The following is a 20362-nucleotide window of genomic DNA, read 5'->3' as shown; positions in this document are numbered from 1 at the left end:
TTTAAACATTGTGACTTATAAAGTTGTTGATAATTCAGTTGTTTCATGCATTCAGGGTTCTAACACCAATTTTACCCTACCTCCACCATTGTCCCTAGTTTCCCAACCCCTCATAAGCCTTTCCCCTTAGCAAGCACAAAATAATTTATTTCATATTATTATTATTTTGAATATAAATATTTATTTAAGTACCATAATTATTCTTTTATTTAAATAAAGAACCTTTTTTAGTTTTTTAAAAATATGGAACGCTTCACGAATTTGCGTGTCATCCTTGCGCAGGGGCCACGCTAATCTTGTCTGTATCGTTCCAATTTTAGTATATGTGCTGCCAAAGCGAGCACCATAATTATTCTTAATGATGAAGTTTTGATAACTATTCAGTTAGTCAGCAATGACATTTTCATAGGCTGGCAGAAAATTTCTGTGTAAGTGCTGAAGGAAATATATCAATTCATTTTTTTGGGAATAGAACTGAGGTAGAAAATCTAAAAGGTTTTCTGAGGAAAGACAGTTGTTGTTGTTGTTGTTGTTGTTTCTATGAAAATGGCCAGAATGAATCTATATATGAGACACTAATTCTCCCTTATCTCTGAAAAAAAGGCTGACTCTGCTAAATCTTCTGAGAGGAAACTTTTGAACTATTCTTGGCAGTTATTTATAATGAGCTTCATTTTTGAAAATTTAGGAGAATTATACCCACAGTCCCACTATTAGAAGACCACTTAAATAGCACATAAACACAATTTAATTTGGTTCAGACACTTACCATTTTTTTTAAAGGCCCGCTCACGGATAGCAGTCATAGGACGGTTTATGAAGTGCTGATCCTTGTGGACAAGGGCTTCTTTGATTAAGTGTAATCCAGTCAAAAGGACTATGTACATGTCACCAAAATCCAGGCTAATAACATTCCCATATTTCTTCACCATCTGAAAAACAGTTCAGTAGTTGGAACTAAATATGCACCTTTGTATAAGCGGAGAGCTGGATGGAAGGTGGTGTGTACATTGGAGAGTATTGTGCATGTAGGTGTGTAAGCACAGCATGATCTGAAGATCAAGTTTCTCCCTGTTTTCCTTTCTTTTTGCATCTTGACCTAGATTTATTCTGTAACAAGGTATGGTTATCTTTTTAATATAATTTTTGTATTTAAGCACCATGGTTACAAAATTGCTCATGGTTGATTTTCAGATTACAATGTATACCACTCTTCTCTAGTGTACTTTTCCCATCATTGTTCCATTGGGGACATCCCATTGTCCCCAGTTTTTCTCCCATCCACTCTCTTCTACTTTACTTCTCTCTCTTTCCTTTTTTGATGCTGAGGGTTGCACTGTTTGTACTGACGAGGTAATATGCATATCACTTTATCCCCTTTCAGCACCCAGTTCTTGTCCAGAGCAATCAGTTCTAACTATCGTTGTCACAGTGGACCATTTACTACTCTAACTGCATTCACCACTCTGTTACAAGCTTCCTACCATGGACTGGTTCTCCTGACTCTCAATTCTATTGTCTCTGGATATTATTACCATGTTATCTTTTAATTTTATTTTTATATACTTTATAAAACTTTTATTATTTTCCTATTGAAATATTTAGACACTCTCATCAGACAACTAAAACATAATATTATTGGTAGAAACTTGTGTTTCTTCTACATATTCTGTAGTTTTCTCACTCTTGGATACTTGTAGCATTCAGATCTTCATAAGTTAGGGGCTCCTAACTTTTTGTTATTAGGGGCTCTAGCTCTTGGAAAGTTATGGTTTTCAACTCTTGCCAATTTTGGAACTTCAGGTTAGATTCCATTTGTGAATCTTTTTTTTTTTTCTATTTCTTCTTGGGGGAGAGCGTGAACGCAGTCCCCCACTACCACAAGTTATGCAGTCGAGTTTTCCACATTTGGGGAAATCGCAGGGGTCAGTACATCCGGAGTGCAATGGATAAACCTCACCCTGGGGAAACCACCTTCGTGATCATGGTATCTCCCCTGCCAGGTAAGTATTGTGAATCTTTTTTTCTTTTTTTCTACCACTATTTCTGTTAGAGGTTTTAGTATGAAATAGAGCTTGGCTGAAAAATACAGGCTGTAGATTTATTCATTTATTTATTTTTGGTTTTGGGTTTTGGGTCACACTCGGTAGCACTTAGGGGTTACTTCTGGCTCTACACTCAGAAATCGCTCCTGGCAGGCTTGGGGAGCCATATGGGATGCCGGAATTGGAACCACAGTCCTTCTGTGTGCAAGGCAAAGGCCCTACCGCTGTGTGATCTCTCTGGCCACGGCTGTGGAAAGCTTTAAAAAACATGCTTTCATATATTCAACCTACAAGAATTAAATGAGCATCTTTTCTGTTTTCTTAGAATGCGATATGATACAATAATCACATTAGACAAATGTCCTTAAGCATGCTAGACAAGATGAAGAGAAGTAAATTTAGTGCTAGTCCTCATTGAGGAAAGCCAAGCTAAGCTTTGTAGATTTATGGTGCACCTGGAAGGTATTTCTCAGTAGATCATTCCTGTTTAATCAGAAAAGAAGTTACTTTGAGCTCCACATGTGCTAGATAATAAATAATTGATTATGGTGTGGCTACAAGTAATAGAGAAAATAATCTATTAATAATAATCTGGAGTATAAATAACTCTTGGCTGCCTTTCTTACTAGCTGTGGGGCCTTAACAAGTTGCTTTATTCTTTTTGAATCTTGGGTCCCCAGCCATAAAAGGGTGAAAGCCATTCTTCCATGAAAAGGGCTCTGTTAAGAAAAGGAGAACAGTAAGTGAAAGGCACTTTGTTTTCTGGTGCCTGGCTCACAGCCATATGCATCTCTGGAACAAACCTTTTATGCTAAGCGAGGTGGACACACTCATAACAACAAAGAATGCCACCACATGTAAGGACATATAGGAAGAATGAACTGTGACCATAGATGGCCCTGGGTCCAATGTTTAGCACCCTTCACTTTTATCTTCTTTAATCTCACAACCACCCTGAGGGAGCAATGCTTTCCTTGTTTGGAGGTGGTGACAGGAAATGTGTGGTAGCCAGAGAAATTTAGCCAAAGGGACAAATCTATTGGTTAGTGACAGTCTTCTAGGCCTTATGAAAGGTTTGAGGCTGAGGACCTGCATTTGAGATGGCTTTAATTTCTAAGTGTTTAGTGAGCTTGAGAAAACTATGTGAGAATAAAAATTAAGGGTAGGAGGAGTTAAGAGAAATAGAAGTGTGTGGGGTGGGTATTAGGACTATGGTTAAGTAAGCAGATGTGTACAAGAGAAATGATTGAGAGTGGCTAGGTACTGACCAAATTCTTTTCTGACTCAGAATGTCATGGGCTCTGTCTGATTACAGATTGTTTTTTTACAAATAGCTGAATTCCTTTTCCTGATCAGTTATCACACCCTCCTATCTCCATCTACAAGTACATACACATTCCCATGTTGGTTCTAGCACCAAAATTTCATGGTCCAAATCAGAGCAAATACAATCAGTTCAATCTCCTGTCACCATTCTCATCACACCTAAGAAAAACCAAGCCTGATTTCAATCTTTCCAAAGATTTTTTGGCCCAGTGCTTACCACCACCAATCTCTTTTGTGTACAGAATAGTCTTTCTTGCTAGAAAGGTCTGAATCAAGGTTTCAATTCAAACTGCTCAACCATTTTTAAAAAATGACAAGAATGTGTATCCATAAATCAAATATATTTTTATTAATTTTTATGAATGCCTTGATTAATTTTTGGTGCTTTCTCACAATTGTTTAGAGTGCTGTGTCATTTATTCTGCCAAATACTTTACATGTATGTGACTCTAAGACTTGGAGAATATTTGAAAACTTTATATAATATAAAGTATTGTCAAAACATGATAATCCCTTGCATTAAAAGAAATATGTAAGGGAACAAAGATGTTAAACTTAAGTTGTTTGATCACATAAATAAGTTTTAACACATGAATGAAATAGAAAATAAAACATTGATATAGTATCTATATGCAAAAGGGCTAGAGAGATAACATAGCAGTAGGGCCTTTTGCCTTGTATGCAGCCGATCCAGGACAGATGGTGGTTGAATCCTGGCATCCCAAATGGTCCCCTGAGCCTGCCAGGAGCAATTCCTGAGCACAGAGCCAGGTGTAACCTCTGAACACTGCCGGGTGTAGCCACAACCCCCCCCCCCCAAAGTAGAATCTATATAAAATAAGAGCTAATTTTATTCAAAGAACACATATTGAGTGCATATTGAATATTTAAAACATAAAATATATGGGGCCGGAGAGATAGCATGAAGGTAAGGCGTTTGTTTGCCTTGCATGCAGAAGGTCGGTGGTTCTAATCCTGGCGTCCCATATGGTCCCCCGAGTCTGCCAAGAGCGATTTCTGAGCATAGAGCCAGAAGTAACCCCTGAGCACTGCCGGGTGTGACCCAAAAACCAATAAAATAAAATAAAATATAGCAAAAATAAATGTTTAGAATAAAGAAAAATTAGAAGTAGATTACTGTTGTCCCATTTGTTGGGTTCCCATTTACTCCTTTGTCGGTTGTTTGTGTATCCGCAAAGAGTTCCCAGAATGAGAAATTGATTCCCAATCCCTTGTCCCCTTTTGGGGGGAGATCTTGCTAATATTTACCCGCAGCAAACAATCTACACAGACAGGAGGGTTAAGGGATAAAAGGTTGGGCGAAGAGAGTCCTTTGTCAGTTTGCTGCTAGGTCCAAAATACACCTTGAGCCAGCCAGCCAAATTTGCCAAAAGACCCTGAACACCTCGCTCCCAAACTATTTATTCGGCTCTCAATAATAGCGCCCCCACCTGGGAGGTCAAGGTGGGACAACAGGCAAAGAATAATCTTATGGAAATATTTTCATATACAACAGATTACTAGTGAGATTAAAGATTAAAGCAAAGTTACCAGAGTTGTAGAGTTGAGATCAATTCCACTTCATCTAAGTCCTAAAACTTGAATCAAGATAAAAAATGAGAGAAAAAGAATCCAACAATTCTTTTTTTTTTTTTTTTTTTTGGTTTTTGGGCCATACCCAGCGGTGCTCTGGGGTTACTCCTGGCTGTCTGCTCAGAAATAGCTCCTGGCAGGCACGGGGGACTATATGGGACGCCGGGATTCGAACCAACCACCTTTGGTCCTGGATCGGCTGCTTGCAAGGCAAACGCCGCTGTGCTATCTCTCCGGGCCCAGAATCCACCAATTCTTACCCAGAAGTAGTTCCCTTGAAGTCTCACTAGAACAGAGAAATAGTTTGTATGTTTTAAATTTGTGTGTGTGCACAGTTATCATTGTATTGAAAACAGAATATATGTCTTTTTTACATTTTATTTTATTTAACTCTTCCTCCAATATGTATGTTGTATTTTTAAAATTCCTTGGGTCTCTAACACCTCCTAAAATATAAAGTTCAATAAATGGAAATCATTCTATTTTATTAAAAAAGAGTCTCATAAGTCATATGTCAAATTCCAAGAGAGATATTACTGAGAGTGTATAATTGGGGACGGGGAAAAAGAAAGTATGTGGTGCGATGTTAGGAATAAAGGTGCAAAGAGAAAATACTCATAAAATTGCATTTTAATGTATCTCAGTGTAAAGGAGTAAGGATTACAGCAGAGAAGGCACTTGCCTTGCATGTAATTGACCTGAGTTTGATCCCTCATTTCTATATATCCCCCTGATCACCTATGAATGATCCCTGAACACAGAGCCAAGAGTAAACCCTGGCACTACCTAGAATGGACTTCCCCCCAAAAACAAATATTTTTTTGCTCATAATTTAATAATACTTTCAAACAATTGAGAGAATTGAGAGTATTTTACTCATCATTATTTTTATGATATACTATTATAATTAATATATAAAACTTATTCTAATTTTTAACCCAATGTATTGGTATATGAAATTAAATAATAGGTACCTGAGGTTAAGAAATTTTCTGGCCAGAGGCCAGAATTCCTAGACATTCGAATAGATAAATATCAGACAAAGCAACAAGGTTATCTGAGCTAGAACACTGGGTAAATCTTTATTTGTAATTTTTGTTTTTGGACCACATTTAGTTGTTCTCAGGACTTAGTTCCAAATCTGTGCTCAGGAATCTTTTCTACTATTAATCAGGGCATCATATTTGGCACCAAAGATTGAACCCAGATTGGTTGAATACAAAGCCAGAACCCTTCCTCTCTGAAAATTTACCCCTTAGGTAAATTTTTAAGAATATTTTTATTTGCAGTTATGTCTGAAGTTGTTTAAAGAGGAGGGGTAAGACCAGCAAGTGCATAAGAGCACCTGCATAAATTTACACCATTCTGTTTCCATCCAGTTACTTTTTCTGATGTGTGAGGTCCATTTCTTAACTTTTCAGGATGTTACTATCCAAAACTCGTAAATTGGGGCTATTACTAGTTTTGTATTTTTGGTTTAATCAAACAATGACATTAAAATAGCTGTCAATTATTTATGACTGTTGACATGTTTGAAATTGTACTTTAGAAAATGGACATTGATAAGATATTGACAAAGGAATGGACAGGAAAAAAGTGGATTGATAAAATCTACTTAATCATCTTGTCTCATGAGTGATTTCTGTTATATAGACAACAATAAGTTTTCTTAAGATTGTTGCTGGAAACTTCTGAAGAGATGAGGAGAGAGCATTCTGACTTGGTCAGAAGTTGATATTTGTTACCGTATTTGATAATCTTAATTTTTTTTTTGTTTTATTGGAGACAGGGCACACCTTTCAGTGCTTGGTGAATAAAACATGCACATGCCTCCAGCATACAACACAAATGCTTCAGCCTCTTCCTTGGGCTCGGTTGCTTCTTAGCATGTAAACATGTCTACACTAAACCTTTGCAGCCGCAAGTTGATACTGAGAAATGAATAGCAGTGACCATTTCTGAACTTTGTAAAAACACTCTCTGGAGGAGGAGGGGAAGTAATTTGGATTTCTACCCTTTATAAAAATAAGTATGAAGAGAGAGATACAGAGAGACAGAGACAGAGAAAATGAGTAAGTGAGACAGTAGTGGGGCTAAGGTGATTGCCTAGTGTGGAGATACCCCTGATTTGTTTCTGGCCACTGTATATAGCCGTACTCAGACTGTCATGAGTGGTCTTAGAAACAGAACCAATTGCAGCCTCTGAGATTCAGAATCTGACACCCACTCACAAAACAACAAACACAAGGATGCATCTATCTTCATGAAGCAGATATGGGTAAGGATATGGCTTTTGGGGGGTGTTTTTTGTTTTGTTTTTGGGCAATGCCCACTGGTGCTCAAGAATTACTTCTGCCTCTGTGCTCAAAAATCGCTCACAGAACCATATGGAATGCTGGGGATCGAAACCTGGGTTGATTGCATGCAAGGCAAACACCCTATAGCTGTGCTTCCATATATCTTGCAGTAAGAAAGAGGCTATAGGTTTCAGTTGTGTCTCTGCCATTACCCACAACCCCATTTTCACTCCCTCCAACCTGTGCTAAGAGAAAGAGGATACTAGAGAAGAGATTGTATTATCTACAAACATGATTCTGAACACCAGATTTATTGCTAGAATAAAAAGTTTAACACAATGTATTACAAAAATATGTCCACTTTATAGTCAGGGTTATTTATTGCACTAAAAATGAGGAGATTTTCCACTCAAGTGAATGGACATCAACACTCAGATGATGCAGATGTTAGAATTATGAAGTAATAATGCTAATGTAGTGTTTTAAAAATATTTTGGTGAACACAGTTCATATTTCATATATCTCATAGAAAAGGAGTTGGCAGGAAAGTTGCTTTGGTTAAGGGCAGTGTACATTATATAACTGAACCCCAACTATGAACATTTCTGTAATCACAATGCTTAAAGAAATTATTAAAAGAAAAAGAAGGGGAGTCTTTTAAAAATATGTAAGAGCCTAAGAAATATTTTAAAACTAGAAATACAACTAAAATAAAAATAATACCTTAATAGCAGAGTGGTAAGAAAAGAAGAATGAATGACAATGAGAACAAATCAAATGACAGTATCTAAATAACAGATAAAATCTATTGAAAAGAACTTATATGGAGTGCCAGGACACATGTCTGAAAAAAACAAAGACTTAATATTTCTAACATCTGTGTGCAAAGGGCCTTAAGAAAAGAGTAAAAATACTTGAAGAAACAATAATAGAAATGTTCTCAAAATTTGGTTCCAAAGCGATAGTAGAGCAATAGGGCGTTTGCCTTGCATGCTGCTTACCCAGGATAGACCTGGGTTCGATCCCTGGTGTCCCATATGGTCCCCCAAGCCAGGAGCGATTTCTGAGCACATAGCCAGGAGTAACCCCTGAGCGTCACCGGATGTGGACCAAAACCAAAACAAAACAAAATGTTCTCAAAATTTAATAAAAGAAACCTGGAAATCCAACTTCAGAGGATGAGTAAATCAACAAAACCACTTTAGTACCAAAAGACAGTGTAATTGGGCTGGATTGAATTTTATACTACTACCACTGTCAGGGTTTTCCTTTTTTTTTTTTCATCCTGGCTAACATATCAGTTTGTAGTATATGAGCCTGATTATTTTTTTTTACTTAAAAATGATTGTGTTCTGACAGTGGTGGAGGGAAGTGGTCAACTGGGAGGCGGAGGGTTTCTGAAAGGTGGTGAAGTACTATACATGCAATCATATGAGTAACAGTACTCTAAACTGCAGTGCCAAAGGTTATACAAAAATTACTTATCATAGAGGCAGGCTGGAGCACGAGAAGGAAATACTGATAATACGAGAAGGGAATACTAATAGGGAATGTGAATAATTGTTAAGGGATTGATGTTGAAATATGTAGTGCCTATCATAAATAACTCTGTAGCTCACTGTAACTAAATAAAGCTTATACAAGTATATAAAAAAAAAAGATAGTTCAGGAGGCTTTTGCCTTACAAGTGGATGGCCAGGTTCCATCCTTGGCATTCCATATAGCATGCAGGAGTGAGTCTTGAGCAGAATCAGGAGTAAGCCCTGGTTACTGTAAGGTGTGGACTCAAAACAAAACAAAACAAAACGAAACCAATCAAACAACCAAAAAAAAAAAATCACAAAACAGAACAGAAACAAAAACCCCACAGTGCAGTCAAGTAAATAAAACCCCAAAGCAAAGAACATTTCTGGAAAGCAGGTAGCATTTAACAAGTCTAGCACACACTTAAGTAGCTCTTACTTAACAGGTCTGTAACCCCTCAGGGCTGTTTCACTTTTCCAAAGAGCAGGAACCCTGCAGCCAGGGCAAAGTTCCCACCAAGTCTCCAGCACCTGTGCTCCTTCCTTCCTCCAGCCTGGGACACGAACTGTCCTCCAACCCAGATAATTATCTCTTTCCCTCTGCTCCTACCTGCTGGACCTGCAAGTGAGAATTCTCAAAGTCCACGTGGAAGAAGTTTCCCAGGATGGGCAGTCTTGGGGGCCCTGGTGGGTAGTTCTTAGGGCGCCGCTTTCTGAAGACATAAGCAAAGAAGAGGAAGGCGATAGCGCCCAGGAGGAGAGTGCGCACATGGAGCACAGACCAGAGCGCGGTCTCCAAGGAACCCATGGAGCAGAGATTGCCTGGCACTTGGGTTTATTCTGCTCCCCGTGTGAAGTCTTAGAAGACAGTCACTTGCCTGCTGCCTCGCCCTGTCCCGCCCCTTTCTACTTACTCTTGGGAGCACCCTTGGTGTCTGGGCAGGTTTCCAGTTTGTGAGCTGAGTCCCAGCCCCAGAGGTCAGCCTGGCTATTCTGCCCCAGACTCTGAAAAGCTCATTTAGTTCCTCTGCACCTGCTGGCCACACTCATGCCTGCAAGCAGGGATATATAGGAAATTCTTCATATCTGGGCAATGACTTTTTCTGAAGCAGGAAATTTCCCTGTTTCAGTACAAATAGGCGTTTGGATAAACAGGAAATAATGTTGCTTTATTCTGATCCTCTGACTCAGATGCTTTTCTTGGTCCTTCCAGTTAGGCGAGGGACCAGTTTCACGAATAAAGAACTCCTTGGTGTGTATGTTGCAGAGCTCCCTGCAGAGGTCCTAATACTAAGAAGGGCTTAATTAGTAATGAAGGAAGCTATCTTTCTTTAGTCTTTGTCGACTTGCTGAGAATGAGATCCTTTCTTATAATTTCTGTGGTCCCCAACTTCCCCCAGTTCCAACTTTCATCCCAAATTTCAATCATCCACCCACCCCCATCCTTGTTGGCTCCCCTCTTTCTCACTATAGATGAGAAATGGAAAACTAGCATAATTTAGGAATCACACACACTCCACTGCATTAAAATCTTAAAAATATATTGAGAATTGAAGTTTCTGATCCACTATTCAATGTTGGATTTTAATATTTTTAGGTATAATGAAATTCATTAAAAGTATTTTAAAAGGTTATGCATACATTATGTACATAGCTCCGTTTCAAGAAATGGTTTAGACTTTTGTCCTAAATAAAATTAACACAAAAATGAATAACTGAATATAAATGAATAGGTGTGTCATGGCATTGATGTTAGTCTCACTTTGTAGACACACTCCTTATGTTCTTTGTAGTTTACTAACCTAGTCCCCTAAATCATGGAGCTATTCTGAAAATAGAGTGAAAGAAAGGAAAAGAAAGTGAATGAGAGGGATAGAGAGATTGAGAGAGAGACAGAGAGAGAATATATACAGATTCATTTTCTATCAAATCACTAACAGTTACAAGGGAAAGATCATGAATTTACTATTTTAGATAAATACTTTAAAACTGTTATCAATTCATAGAATCAGAAGGCAGAAAGAACGTCAGCAAGAATGGAATTAAACTGAACACCTTCTATAGATACTTATAGAATATACATTCTTCACAAAGTTCATTTTGGTGCCACATTAATAAAAAAACTACATTTGAGGTTGGAAAACTTACATTAATAAATATGAAAAAAGTGAACTCAGGTTCATACTACAATTAAATTTATCTAATAAACAGTAACAGGAAGAAAAGCAGTAAAATACAAATTACCTTGGCATTCAACCCCATACTTCCTGACAACAATATGATAGTAATAAAAAATGTGGGTATTAAGACAAAAGCAAACAGATCAATGGAACATAATTGAGAACCCAGAAATAAAACTACACATAAACACATAGATGTGCAATAAAAATATATTTAAGTAGCCAAGAGCTAACTTAGGAGCAAGAAAAGTCTTTTTAATAAAAGATGTTGAGGACAGAGTAAGGGCTCAATGGGCTAGAGCATGTGCTTTGCATGCAGAAGATCAGTCTGTGTTTTATTTCTCTTATCTCCTGGTTCCTCAAGTATCACCAAGAATGACTCCCAACCCATGATGCAAAAGTGGCTCAGAGCCACTTTTCTGGGTGCAAACTAAAAACAAAGAATGATGTTGAGATAACGGACAGCCACAAGCAAAGGGATTTTGATCTTATATTGCACATGAAAATTAATTCAATATGAATTAAAGACTTGTAGGTACAACCTGGACCTACATAGAAAACATTATGGGTATATGTTCTTTAATATCAACTTAAACATGCCTTTGTGCATTGACTCTGGTAGCTTGGAAAATCAAAGCAAAAGTAAGAGAATGGGCTACATCAAACTGAAACATTTCTAAAATATTATATACTAAAATACATTAGTATTTAAAGAAAATTCTTGGGCCAGAGAACTAGTACAGCTGTTATGATGCTTGCCTTGCACACACACATCTGACCCAAGTTCCTGATTATACACCCAGATGTAACTGCTGAACTTCACCATGTGTGTCAAAAAATATAACAAAATAAGGAAAAAAGAGATCCAACTGAATAGAAGTAAATATTTTCAATTCCTAACGATAAAATAGGTATACTATTCAAATTCCACAGGAGCTAAAAAAATTAATCACTTCAACTGATGGTAAAAGTGGCAGAGTACCTAGGTACTTTTCACAAGAAAACATACAAATGCTTAATAAATATTTGAAAAAATATTTAACTATTCTTATTATCAGAGCTACGTCAATGAGCTATCCTTTCAGGACAATAAAATCTATTGTTATCAAAAAGACAAGAAGCAATTAGTATTGGAGATTATTCTGGGAGAATTCCACTTTCAAAATCTATTGTTATGAGTGAAACAAATGCTATTACTATGAAAAATAGTATAATTATTTTCAAAAAATATACAATAGAGCGAACCCCAAAGAAACTACACTCGGGAGCTACCTAGCGAGCCAGGGAGTGAGTAAGAAATGGCTGGATGTGGGGGTTTCCAGGCAGAGTGCTGACTGCTCTACCTGCAGAGTCTCCACCCGGCTGTGCTTCTTCTGAGGAAACTGAGCACCGGAAGGGAGCCCTGTCCTACCCATCTCTGTCTTTCCTGAACTCTGGAAGCTCTCCTCAGAGCCCTGGGAAGCGAACCCCAAAGAAACTACATTTGGAAGCGACCCAGCGAGCCAGAAACTGAGCACCTGAAGGGAGTCCTGTCCTACTCTTCTCTGTCTTTTCTGAACTCTGGAAGCTCTCCTCAGAGCCCTGGGAAGCGAACCCCAAAGAAACTACATTTGGAAGCGACCCAGCGAGCCAGAAACTGAGCACCTGAAGGGAGCCCTGTCCTACTCTTCTCTGTCTTTCCTGAACTCTGGAAGCTCTCCTCAGAGCCCTGGGAAGCGAACCCCAAAGAAACTACATTCGGAAGCTACCCAGTGAGCCAGTGACTCCTCAGAGTCCTGGGAAGTGAACCCCAAAAATACAGCATTCTGAAGCTGCCCAGCGAGCGAGTGAAAACTACGCCTGACCAGTGGGGCCCGACTGTGAAAAACTGTGAGTGCTGCCTGTGTGTGTCTCTCTGCTATCCTGTTGCATGAACCTCCTGAGAGTGGGCTGAAAAGAGGCTCCAGAAGGCACTTAGCTCCACTTCGCTACGCAGCCGTGCGCTCTTTCTAAAAAAAGAACACCATCACAAGAAGAAAAAAACCACACTAAGAACTGTGCTGGATCACAGAAGCAAGAATTTCTCTCCAGACTGTCTTCTCTGCTGCGTGCTTGGGCCTAAGATTTGATCCTGTGTGAGGCTTCATCCACGGAGGACTCCCCTACCTTGGAGGCAAGTCGGCCCATCCAGAAAGGGCGGAGCCAGAGAAGTGTGTTGCCTGCATCATATAACCAATGAATACCACCACAACACGTAGAAAAACCCACAATACAAGTGTGACAATGGGGAAACAACGCAGGCCAGCATCAGACATAGAGAATGAAGATGACAATTCTGATGACCAGTTAACGACCAACCAACTAATCAATCTCTCAGATAAGGACTTTAGAGTAGCAATATGGAATATACTCAAAGAACTCAAAGAAACCATGAATAGAATAGAACAGAACACTAATAAGAATCAAGAAAATATGAAGACAGAAATCACAAAACTCCAAACTGAAATAACATGTCAAATAACAGGCCTGAAAAAATCAGTAAACAAAGTGAATGACAAAATGGATAAGCTCTGGGACAGGGTATCAGAAGCTGAGAATAGACTTGGTGCTGTGGAAGATGAGATACATAACAATTCCATACAACAGGAGAGATTGGAAAAAAAACTTAAAACAAATGAATAGACAATGGAAAAATTAGTCAAAGAATGGGAACAGATGAAAATAGAGGTCTATGATAAGATCAACAGAAACAACTTAAGAATCATTGGAGTCCCAGAGACCCAGGAAGAAAATTTCCAGGAAGAATCAACGGTCAAGAACATCATTAAAGAGAAACTCCCAGAGCTAAAGAATATATGTGATCAAATCCTGCATGCTCGAAGAGTACTAACCAAAAGAAACCCAAGAAAAAACACCCCAAGACACATCCTAGTCACAATGACAAATCCCACAGATAGAGACAGAATTCTGAAAACAGCAAGATCAAAAGGGGAAATTACATTCAAGCAAGCATCCTTGAGATTTACAGCAGACCTGTCACCAGAAACACTAAATGCCAGAAAGCAGTGGTGGGATATTGTGACAAGACTGAATGAAATGAATGCTTCACCTAGAATACTGTACCCAGCAAAACTCACTTTCCGGTTTGACGGAAGAATACATGGTTTCACAGACAAAAAACAGCTCAGAAACTTTACTGACTCAAAACCAGTCTTAAGAGAAAAACTGAAAGACCTAATCTAAGACAAGACTACCCAAAAGACACACCAAATTTCGATATAAATATGACATTAAATCCCAGGACAATTCTTTCTCTCAACGTCAATGGACTAAATGCACCAGTTAAGAGACACAGAGTGGCTAAAAGGATCAAAAAACTCAATCCAACCTTCTGCTGCCTACAAGAAACGCACCTGAATAGTTAGAACAAACATAGACTCAAAATAAAAGGCTGGAGAAAAGTTATCCAAGCAAACAACACCCATAAAAAAGCTGGAGTGGCCATACTAATATCAGATAATGCAAACTTTATACTCAGGAAGGTTGTAAGGGACAAAGATGGACATTTTATATTAATCAAGGGGTATGTAGAGCAGGAAGAAATAACTCTCCTAAACATATATGCACCAAATGAGGGGCCAGCAAAATATTTAAAACAACTGTTGACAAATCTGAAAAACAATATCAATAACAACACAATAATTGTGGGGGACCTCAACACTGCTTTGTCAACACTGGATAGGTCAACCAGACTGAAACCCAACAAGAATATACTAGACCTGAGGAGAGAAATGGAAGAAAGAGGCCTAGTGGATATATATAGGACACTCCATCCCCAGAAACCTGGATACACATTCTTCTCCAATGTACATGGGACATTCTCCAGGATAGACTACATGCTGGCACATAAAACATACCTCCATAAGATCAAGAGGATAGAAATTTTGCAGACTACCTTTGCTGACCACAAGACTCTGAAATTATTTGTGAATTCCAAAGGGACTCAGAAGAAAAACTTTAACACCTGGAAGTTAAACAGCCTCATACTCAATAACCAGTGGGTCCGAGATGAAATCAAGAAGGAAATCAAAAGGTTCCTGGAAACAAATGACAATAAAGACACAAACTATCAGAACTTATGGGACACAGCAAAAGCAGTACTGAGAGGAAAATTTATAGCTTTGCAAGCACACATCAGGAAGGAAGAAGGAGCTTACCTGAGTAGCTTAATGACACAGCTAATAGAACTAGAAAGTACTCAACAAAAGGACCCAAAAATAGGAAGACAGAAGGAAATAACAAAGCTGAGAGCAGAAATCAACGAAGTGGAAACCCAAAAAACAATCCGAAAGATCAACGAAAGCAGAAGTTGGTTCTTCGAAAAAATAAACAAGATTGATAGACCACTGGCAAACCTAACAAAGAAAGAGAGAGAGAAACTTGATAACTCCTATTAGGAATGAAAAAGGAGAAATAACTACTGATATGACAGAGATCCAAAGGGTAATCAGAAACTACTTTGAAAAACTCTATGCCACTAAAAATGAGACCTGGAAGAATTGGATAAATTCTTGGACTCTTATAATCTTCCACGGTTGAAAGAAGAGGATGTAGCATATCTAAACACCCCCATCACCATTGATGAAATAAAAATGGTAATCAAAAGTCTGCCCAAAAACAAAAGCCCAGGCCCAGATGGATTCACTAATGAATTCTATCAAACTTTCCAAGAGGAACTACTACCAATCCTGGCAAGACTCTTTCATGAAATTGAACAAGTGGAAACACTCCCAAATAGCTTTTATGAAGCCAACATCACCTTGATACCTAAACCAGACAGAGATGCTACGAAAAAAGAAAATTACAGACCAATATCGCTGATGAATGCAGATGCAAAAATCCTCAACAAAATCCTGGCAAATAGGATTCAATACCTCATTAAGAAGATCATCCACTACGAGCAAGTAGGTTTCATCTCAGGAATGCAAGGATGGTTTAACATCCGTAAGTCTATCAACATAATACACAACATCAACAACAAGAAAAATAAAAACCACATGATTATATCAATAGATGCAGAGAAAGCATTTGACAAGGTCCAACACCCATTCTTGATCAAAACTCTCAGCAAGATGGGAATGGAAGGAACCTTTCTCAATATAGTTAAGGCCATCTACCACAAGCCAGTGGCAAATATTATCCTCAATGGAGAAAAACTAAAAGCCTTCCCTCTAAATTCTGGCACAAGACAAGGCTGTCCTCTCTCACCACTCCTATTCAACATAGCACTGGAAGTACTTGCTATAGCGATTAGGCAAGAAAAAGATATCAAGGGAATCCAGATAGGAAAGGAAGAAGTCAAGCTCTCACTGTTTGCAGATGACGTGATGCTCTACTTAGAAAACCCTAAAGACTCTACCAAAAAGCTTCTAGAAACAATAGACTCATATAGCAAGGTGGCAGGCTACAAAATTAACACACAAAAATCAATGGCCTTTCTATACACCAATAGTAATAAGAAAGAAATGGACATTAAGAAAACAACCACATTCACAATAGTGCCACACAAACTCAAATATCTTGGAATCAACTTGACTAAAAATGTGAAAGACCTATACAAAGAAAACTATAAAACTCTGCTCCAAGAAATAAGAGAGGACACGTGGAAATGGAAACACATACCCTGCTCATGGATTGGCAGGATTAACATCATCAAAATGGCAATACTCCCCAAGGCGTTATACAGATTCAACGCTATCCCTTTAAAGATACCTATGACATTCTTCAAAGAGGTAGATCAGGCACTTTTGAAATTTGTTTGGAACAATAAACACCCTAGAGTAGCTAAAGCAATCATTGGGAAAAAGAATATGGGAGGAATTACTTTCCCCAACTTTAAACTTTACTACAAAGCAATAGTTATCAAAACAGCATGGTATTGGATTAAGGACAGACCCTCAGATCAGTGGAATAGGCTTGAATACTCAGAAAATGTTCCCCAGACATACAATCACCTAATTTTTGATAAAGGAGCAGGAAATCCTAAATGGAGCAAGGAAAGCCTCTTCAACAAGTGGTGTTGGCACAACTGGCTAGCCACTTGCAAAAAATTAAACTTAGACCCCCAGCTAACATCATGTACGAAGGTAAAATCCAAATGGATTAAAGACCTCGATATCCGACCCCAAACCATAAGATATATAGAACAACACATAGGCAAAACTCTCCAGGACATTGAGACTTCAGGCATCTTCAAGGAGGAAACTGCACTCTCCAAGCAAGTGAAAACAGAGATTAACAGATGGGAATATATTAAGTTGAGAAGCTTCTGCACCTCAAAGGAAATAGTGCCCAGGATACAAGAGCCACCCACTGAGTGGGAGAATCTATTCACCCAATACCCATCAGACAAAGGTCTAATCTCCAAAATATACAAGGCACTGACAGAAATTTACAAGAAAAAAACATCTAATCCCATCAAAAAATGGGGAGAAGAAATGAACAGACACTTTGACAAAGAAGAAATACAAATGGCCAAAAGACACATGAAGAAATGCTCCACATCACTAATCATCAGAGAGATGCAAATCAAAACAACTATGAGATACCACCTCACACCACAGAGAATGGCACACATCACAAAGAATGAGAACAAACAGTGCTGGCGGGATGTGGAGAGAAAGGAACCCTTATCCACTGCTGGTGGGAATGCTGTCTAGTTCAACCTTTATGGAAAGCAATATGGAGATTCCTCCAAAAACTGGAAATCGAGCTCCCATACGATCCAGCTATACCACTCCTAGGAATATACCCTAAGAACACAAAAAATACAATACAAAAATCCCTTCCTTACACCTATATTCATTGCAGCACTATTTACCATAGCAAGACTCTGGAAACAACCAAGATGCCCTTCAACAGACGAATGGCTAAAGAAACTGTGGTACATATACACAATGGAATATTATGCAGCTGTCAGGAGGGATGAAGCATGAAATTTTCCTATACATGGATGTACACAGAATCTATTATGCTGAGTGAAATAAGTCAGAGAGTGAGAGAAAAACGCAGAATGGTCTCACTCATCTATGGGTTTTAAGAAAAATGAAAGACATTCTTGCAATAATAAATTTCAGACACAAAAGAGAAAAGAGCTGGAAGTTCCAGCTCACCTCAGGAAGCTCACCACAAAGAGTGATGAGTCTAGTTAGAGAAATAACTACATTTTGAACTGTCCTAATAATGAGAATGTATGAGGGAAATGTAGAGCCTGTTTAGAGTACAGGCAGGGGTTGGGTGGTGAGGAGGGAGATTTGGGACTTGGGTGATGGGAATGTTGCACTGGTGATGGGTGGTGTTCCTTTTATGACTGAAACCCAAACACAATCATGTATGTAATCAAGGTGTTTAAATAAAAAAAAAACAAAAAACAAAAAAACAAACAAAAAAAATATACAATAGGAATTTTATATGATCCAGATATCTCATTTCTATTTAAATAACCTAAAATACAAAAATGTGAATTTAAAGATGTATATGCACCTCATGTCTACTGATGCATCATTTTCAAAGTCCAAAAACTTGGACCATCTAACAAGTTTGATTGATGTTTGGCTAAAAAATAGTGGTTTGTCTACTTAATATAAAATTAATAAGCTAAAAAAGAGATGTACTTTTGCCTTTTCAATAATACAGATTGACAAAGAGCATATTAAATTTTATTAAAGATAATACTGTTATCAATGATATGTGGAAGACAAAGATAACATGCAGATAAACTAAATAAAATAAAATAAAATTAGATTGTAAAACTAGCAATAAGACTATAAGTTCAAAAGGCAAGAATAAAATGGGACCTAAATGGAAAAAAGACATAATTTTGTGAAAAAAATAGAAATAGACTGTATTGAGGAGCTTAATATAGTAAATATACATGGTAATTTTAATGATGTTCACAGGATGCTGATGTCGATATAAACAAGGACATTGTTGGTTCTTTTTAATACCTCTAAATAAATATGGACCAAAAAATCCCAAGGAAAAACATGTTTTTAATTTGAATTTGATAAAAATTAAATCTAACTTATTAACATTTGTGGGATGCACTAAGAGCAGTACTTGGAAGAAAATTTATAACATTAAAGTACATATTATAAAAGAATGTAGATTAAATAATTAAACATATGTATTGTGAAACTAGAAAGACCAAGAAAAATAATTCAGGGGCTGGGGCTATAGCATAGTGGGTAGGGTGTCTGCCTTACACATAGCTGATCTGGGGTCAATCCCTGGCATCCTATGTGGTCTCTTGAGCCTGCTAGGAGCAATTACTGAGGGCAGAGCCAGGATTAACCCCCCGAGCAGAGCTGGGTGTGGTCCTCAAACTAAAAATAAATAGATCAATCAATAAATAAATAGTATAGAAAAATAATTGCATTGCAACAAAAATACAATTATAAAACAATCAATCGAGAATAGAAAAAATAGGGCCTGATTCTGGCCATATGCTTTGGCACAAAGGAGATACTCTAAAAGGCCATTGCTTTCTCCCTGCTTGGTTTCCTGCTCCCTGCTTTTCTGCCTGAGGCAGCCATGAAAGGCTTCAGCCAAAAATATTTTCTCAGGGTTAGTCAGCAAGGTAGGCTGTTTCTGCCTTTGAAGGGTGAAGCCAAAGGAGTTTGGCTACTCCACTTCACTCCAAGGCCATGTCCCCTTCTAGCCAATGTACCCCACCAGAACATATAGAAAATAAACCTCCCTAACAAGCATGACAATGGGGAAACAATGCAGGCTCTCATCATGCATAGAGAATGAAGATGGCAGCTCTGATGACCAGAAAAGTGCAAACCACCTACTTAGCCTTTCAGATAAGAAGTTTAGAGAAGAAATATGGAGAATGTCCATAGAATTCAAAGAAAGCAGAGATCGAGTTGAAAGGCTCAAAAATAAGAAACAAGAGGATATGAAGATAGAAATAAAAAAATCTCCAAACTGAAATATCCAGTCTGAAAAACTCAATATATGAAATAAAAAATTCAGTGGAAATCCTCTCCAAAAGAGAACAGTAGCTGAAGCTAGAATCAGTGAGCTGGAAGATGAGCTGCATAACATTTCCGTACAACAGAAGAGATTGGAAAAAGAGCCTTAAAGCAAATGATCAGACAATGGAAAAATACTCAAGGAATGTGAACAAATAAAAATAGAAGTCTTTAAAAAAACTCAATAGAAACACATAAAAATTATTGGAGTCCCAGAGACCCTAGTTACAAATGACAAATCCCACAGATAGGGAGAGAATAATGAAAGCAGCAAGATCAAAAAGGGAAATTATATTCTAAGAGTGGTTAGAGAAGTGACACATTAATAATGAGCATGACAGTGTTAATGAGTGAGAGAAGTAGAATGCCTGTCTTGAATAT

General features: G+C 38.0%; 1 protein-coding gene and 2 non-coding genes across 3 annotated transcripts in view; all 3 read right to left on the bottom strand.

The window, feature by feature from the left end:
* LOC126010977 (cytochrome P450 2J2-like) overlaps positions 1-9653 on the bottom strand; it is a 35194-nt gene extending 25541 nt beyond the window's left edge. Inside the window, exons 1-2 of the mRNA XM_049774597.1 lie at positions 9395-9653; positions 770-932 (exon numbers count right to left, since the gene is read on the bottom strand). Coding sequence (XP_049630554.1) covers positions 770-932; positions 9395-9592 — 361 coding nt within the window. The 5' untranslated portion in view covers positions 9593-9653. The remainder of the gene's footprint in view (positions 1-769; positions 933-9394) is intronic.
* LOC126012974 (U6 spliceosomal RNA) lies at positions 238-344 on the bottom strand. The gene has a single exon (XR_007497314.1). It is a non-coding gene; the product is annotated as a U6 spliceosomal RNA (small nuclear RNA).
* LOC126013075 (U1 spliceosomal RNA) lies at positions 1848-2011 on the bottom strand. Its single transcript, XR_007497408.1, has one exon. It is a non-coding gene; the product is annotated as a U1 spliceosomal RNA (small nuclear RNA).
* Positions 9654-20362: the final 10709 nt, after the last annotated feature.

This window comes from Suncus etruscus, chromosome 6, assembly GCF_024139225.1.
Source record: "Suncus etruscus isolate mSunEtr1 chromosome 6, mSunEtr1.pri.cur, whole genome shotgun sequence".
NCBI classification, from domain to species: Eukaryota; Metazoa; Chordata; class Mammalia; order Eulipotyphla; family Soricidae; genus Suncus; species Suncus etruscus.
Note: the sequence above shows the minus strand (reverse complement) of the source record. Positions and strands in the feature narration are given on the sequence as shown.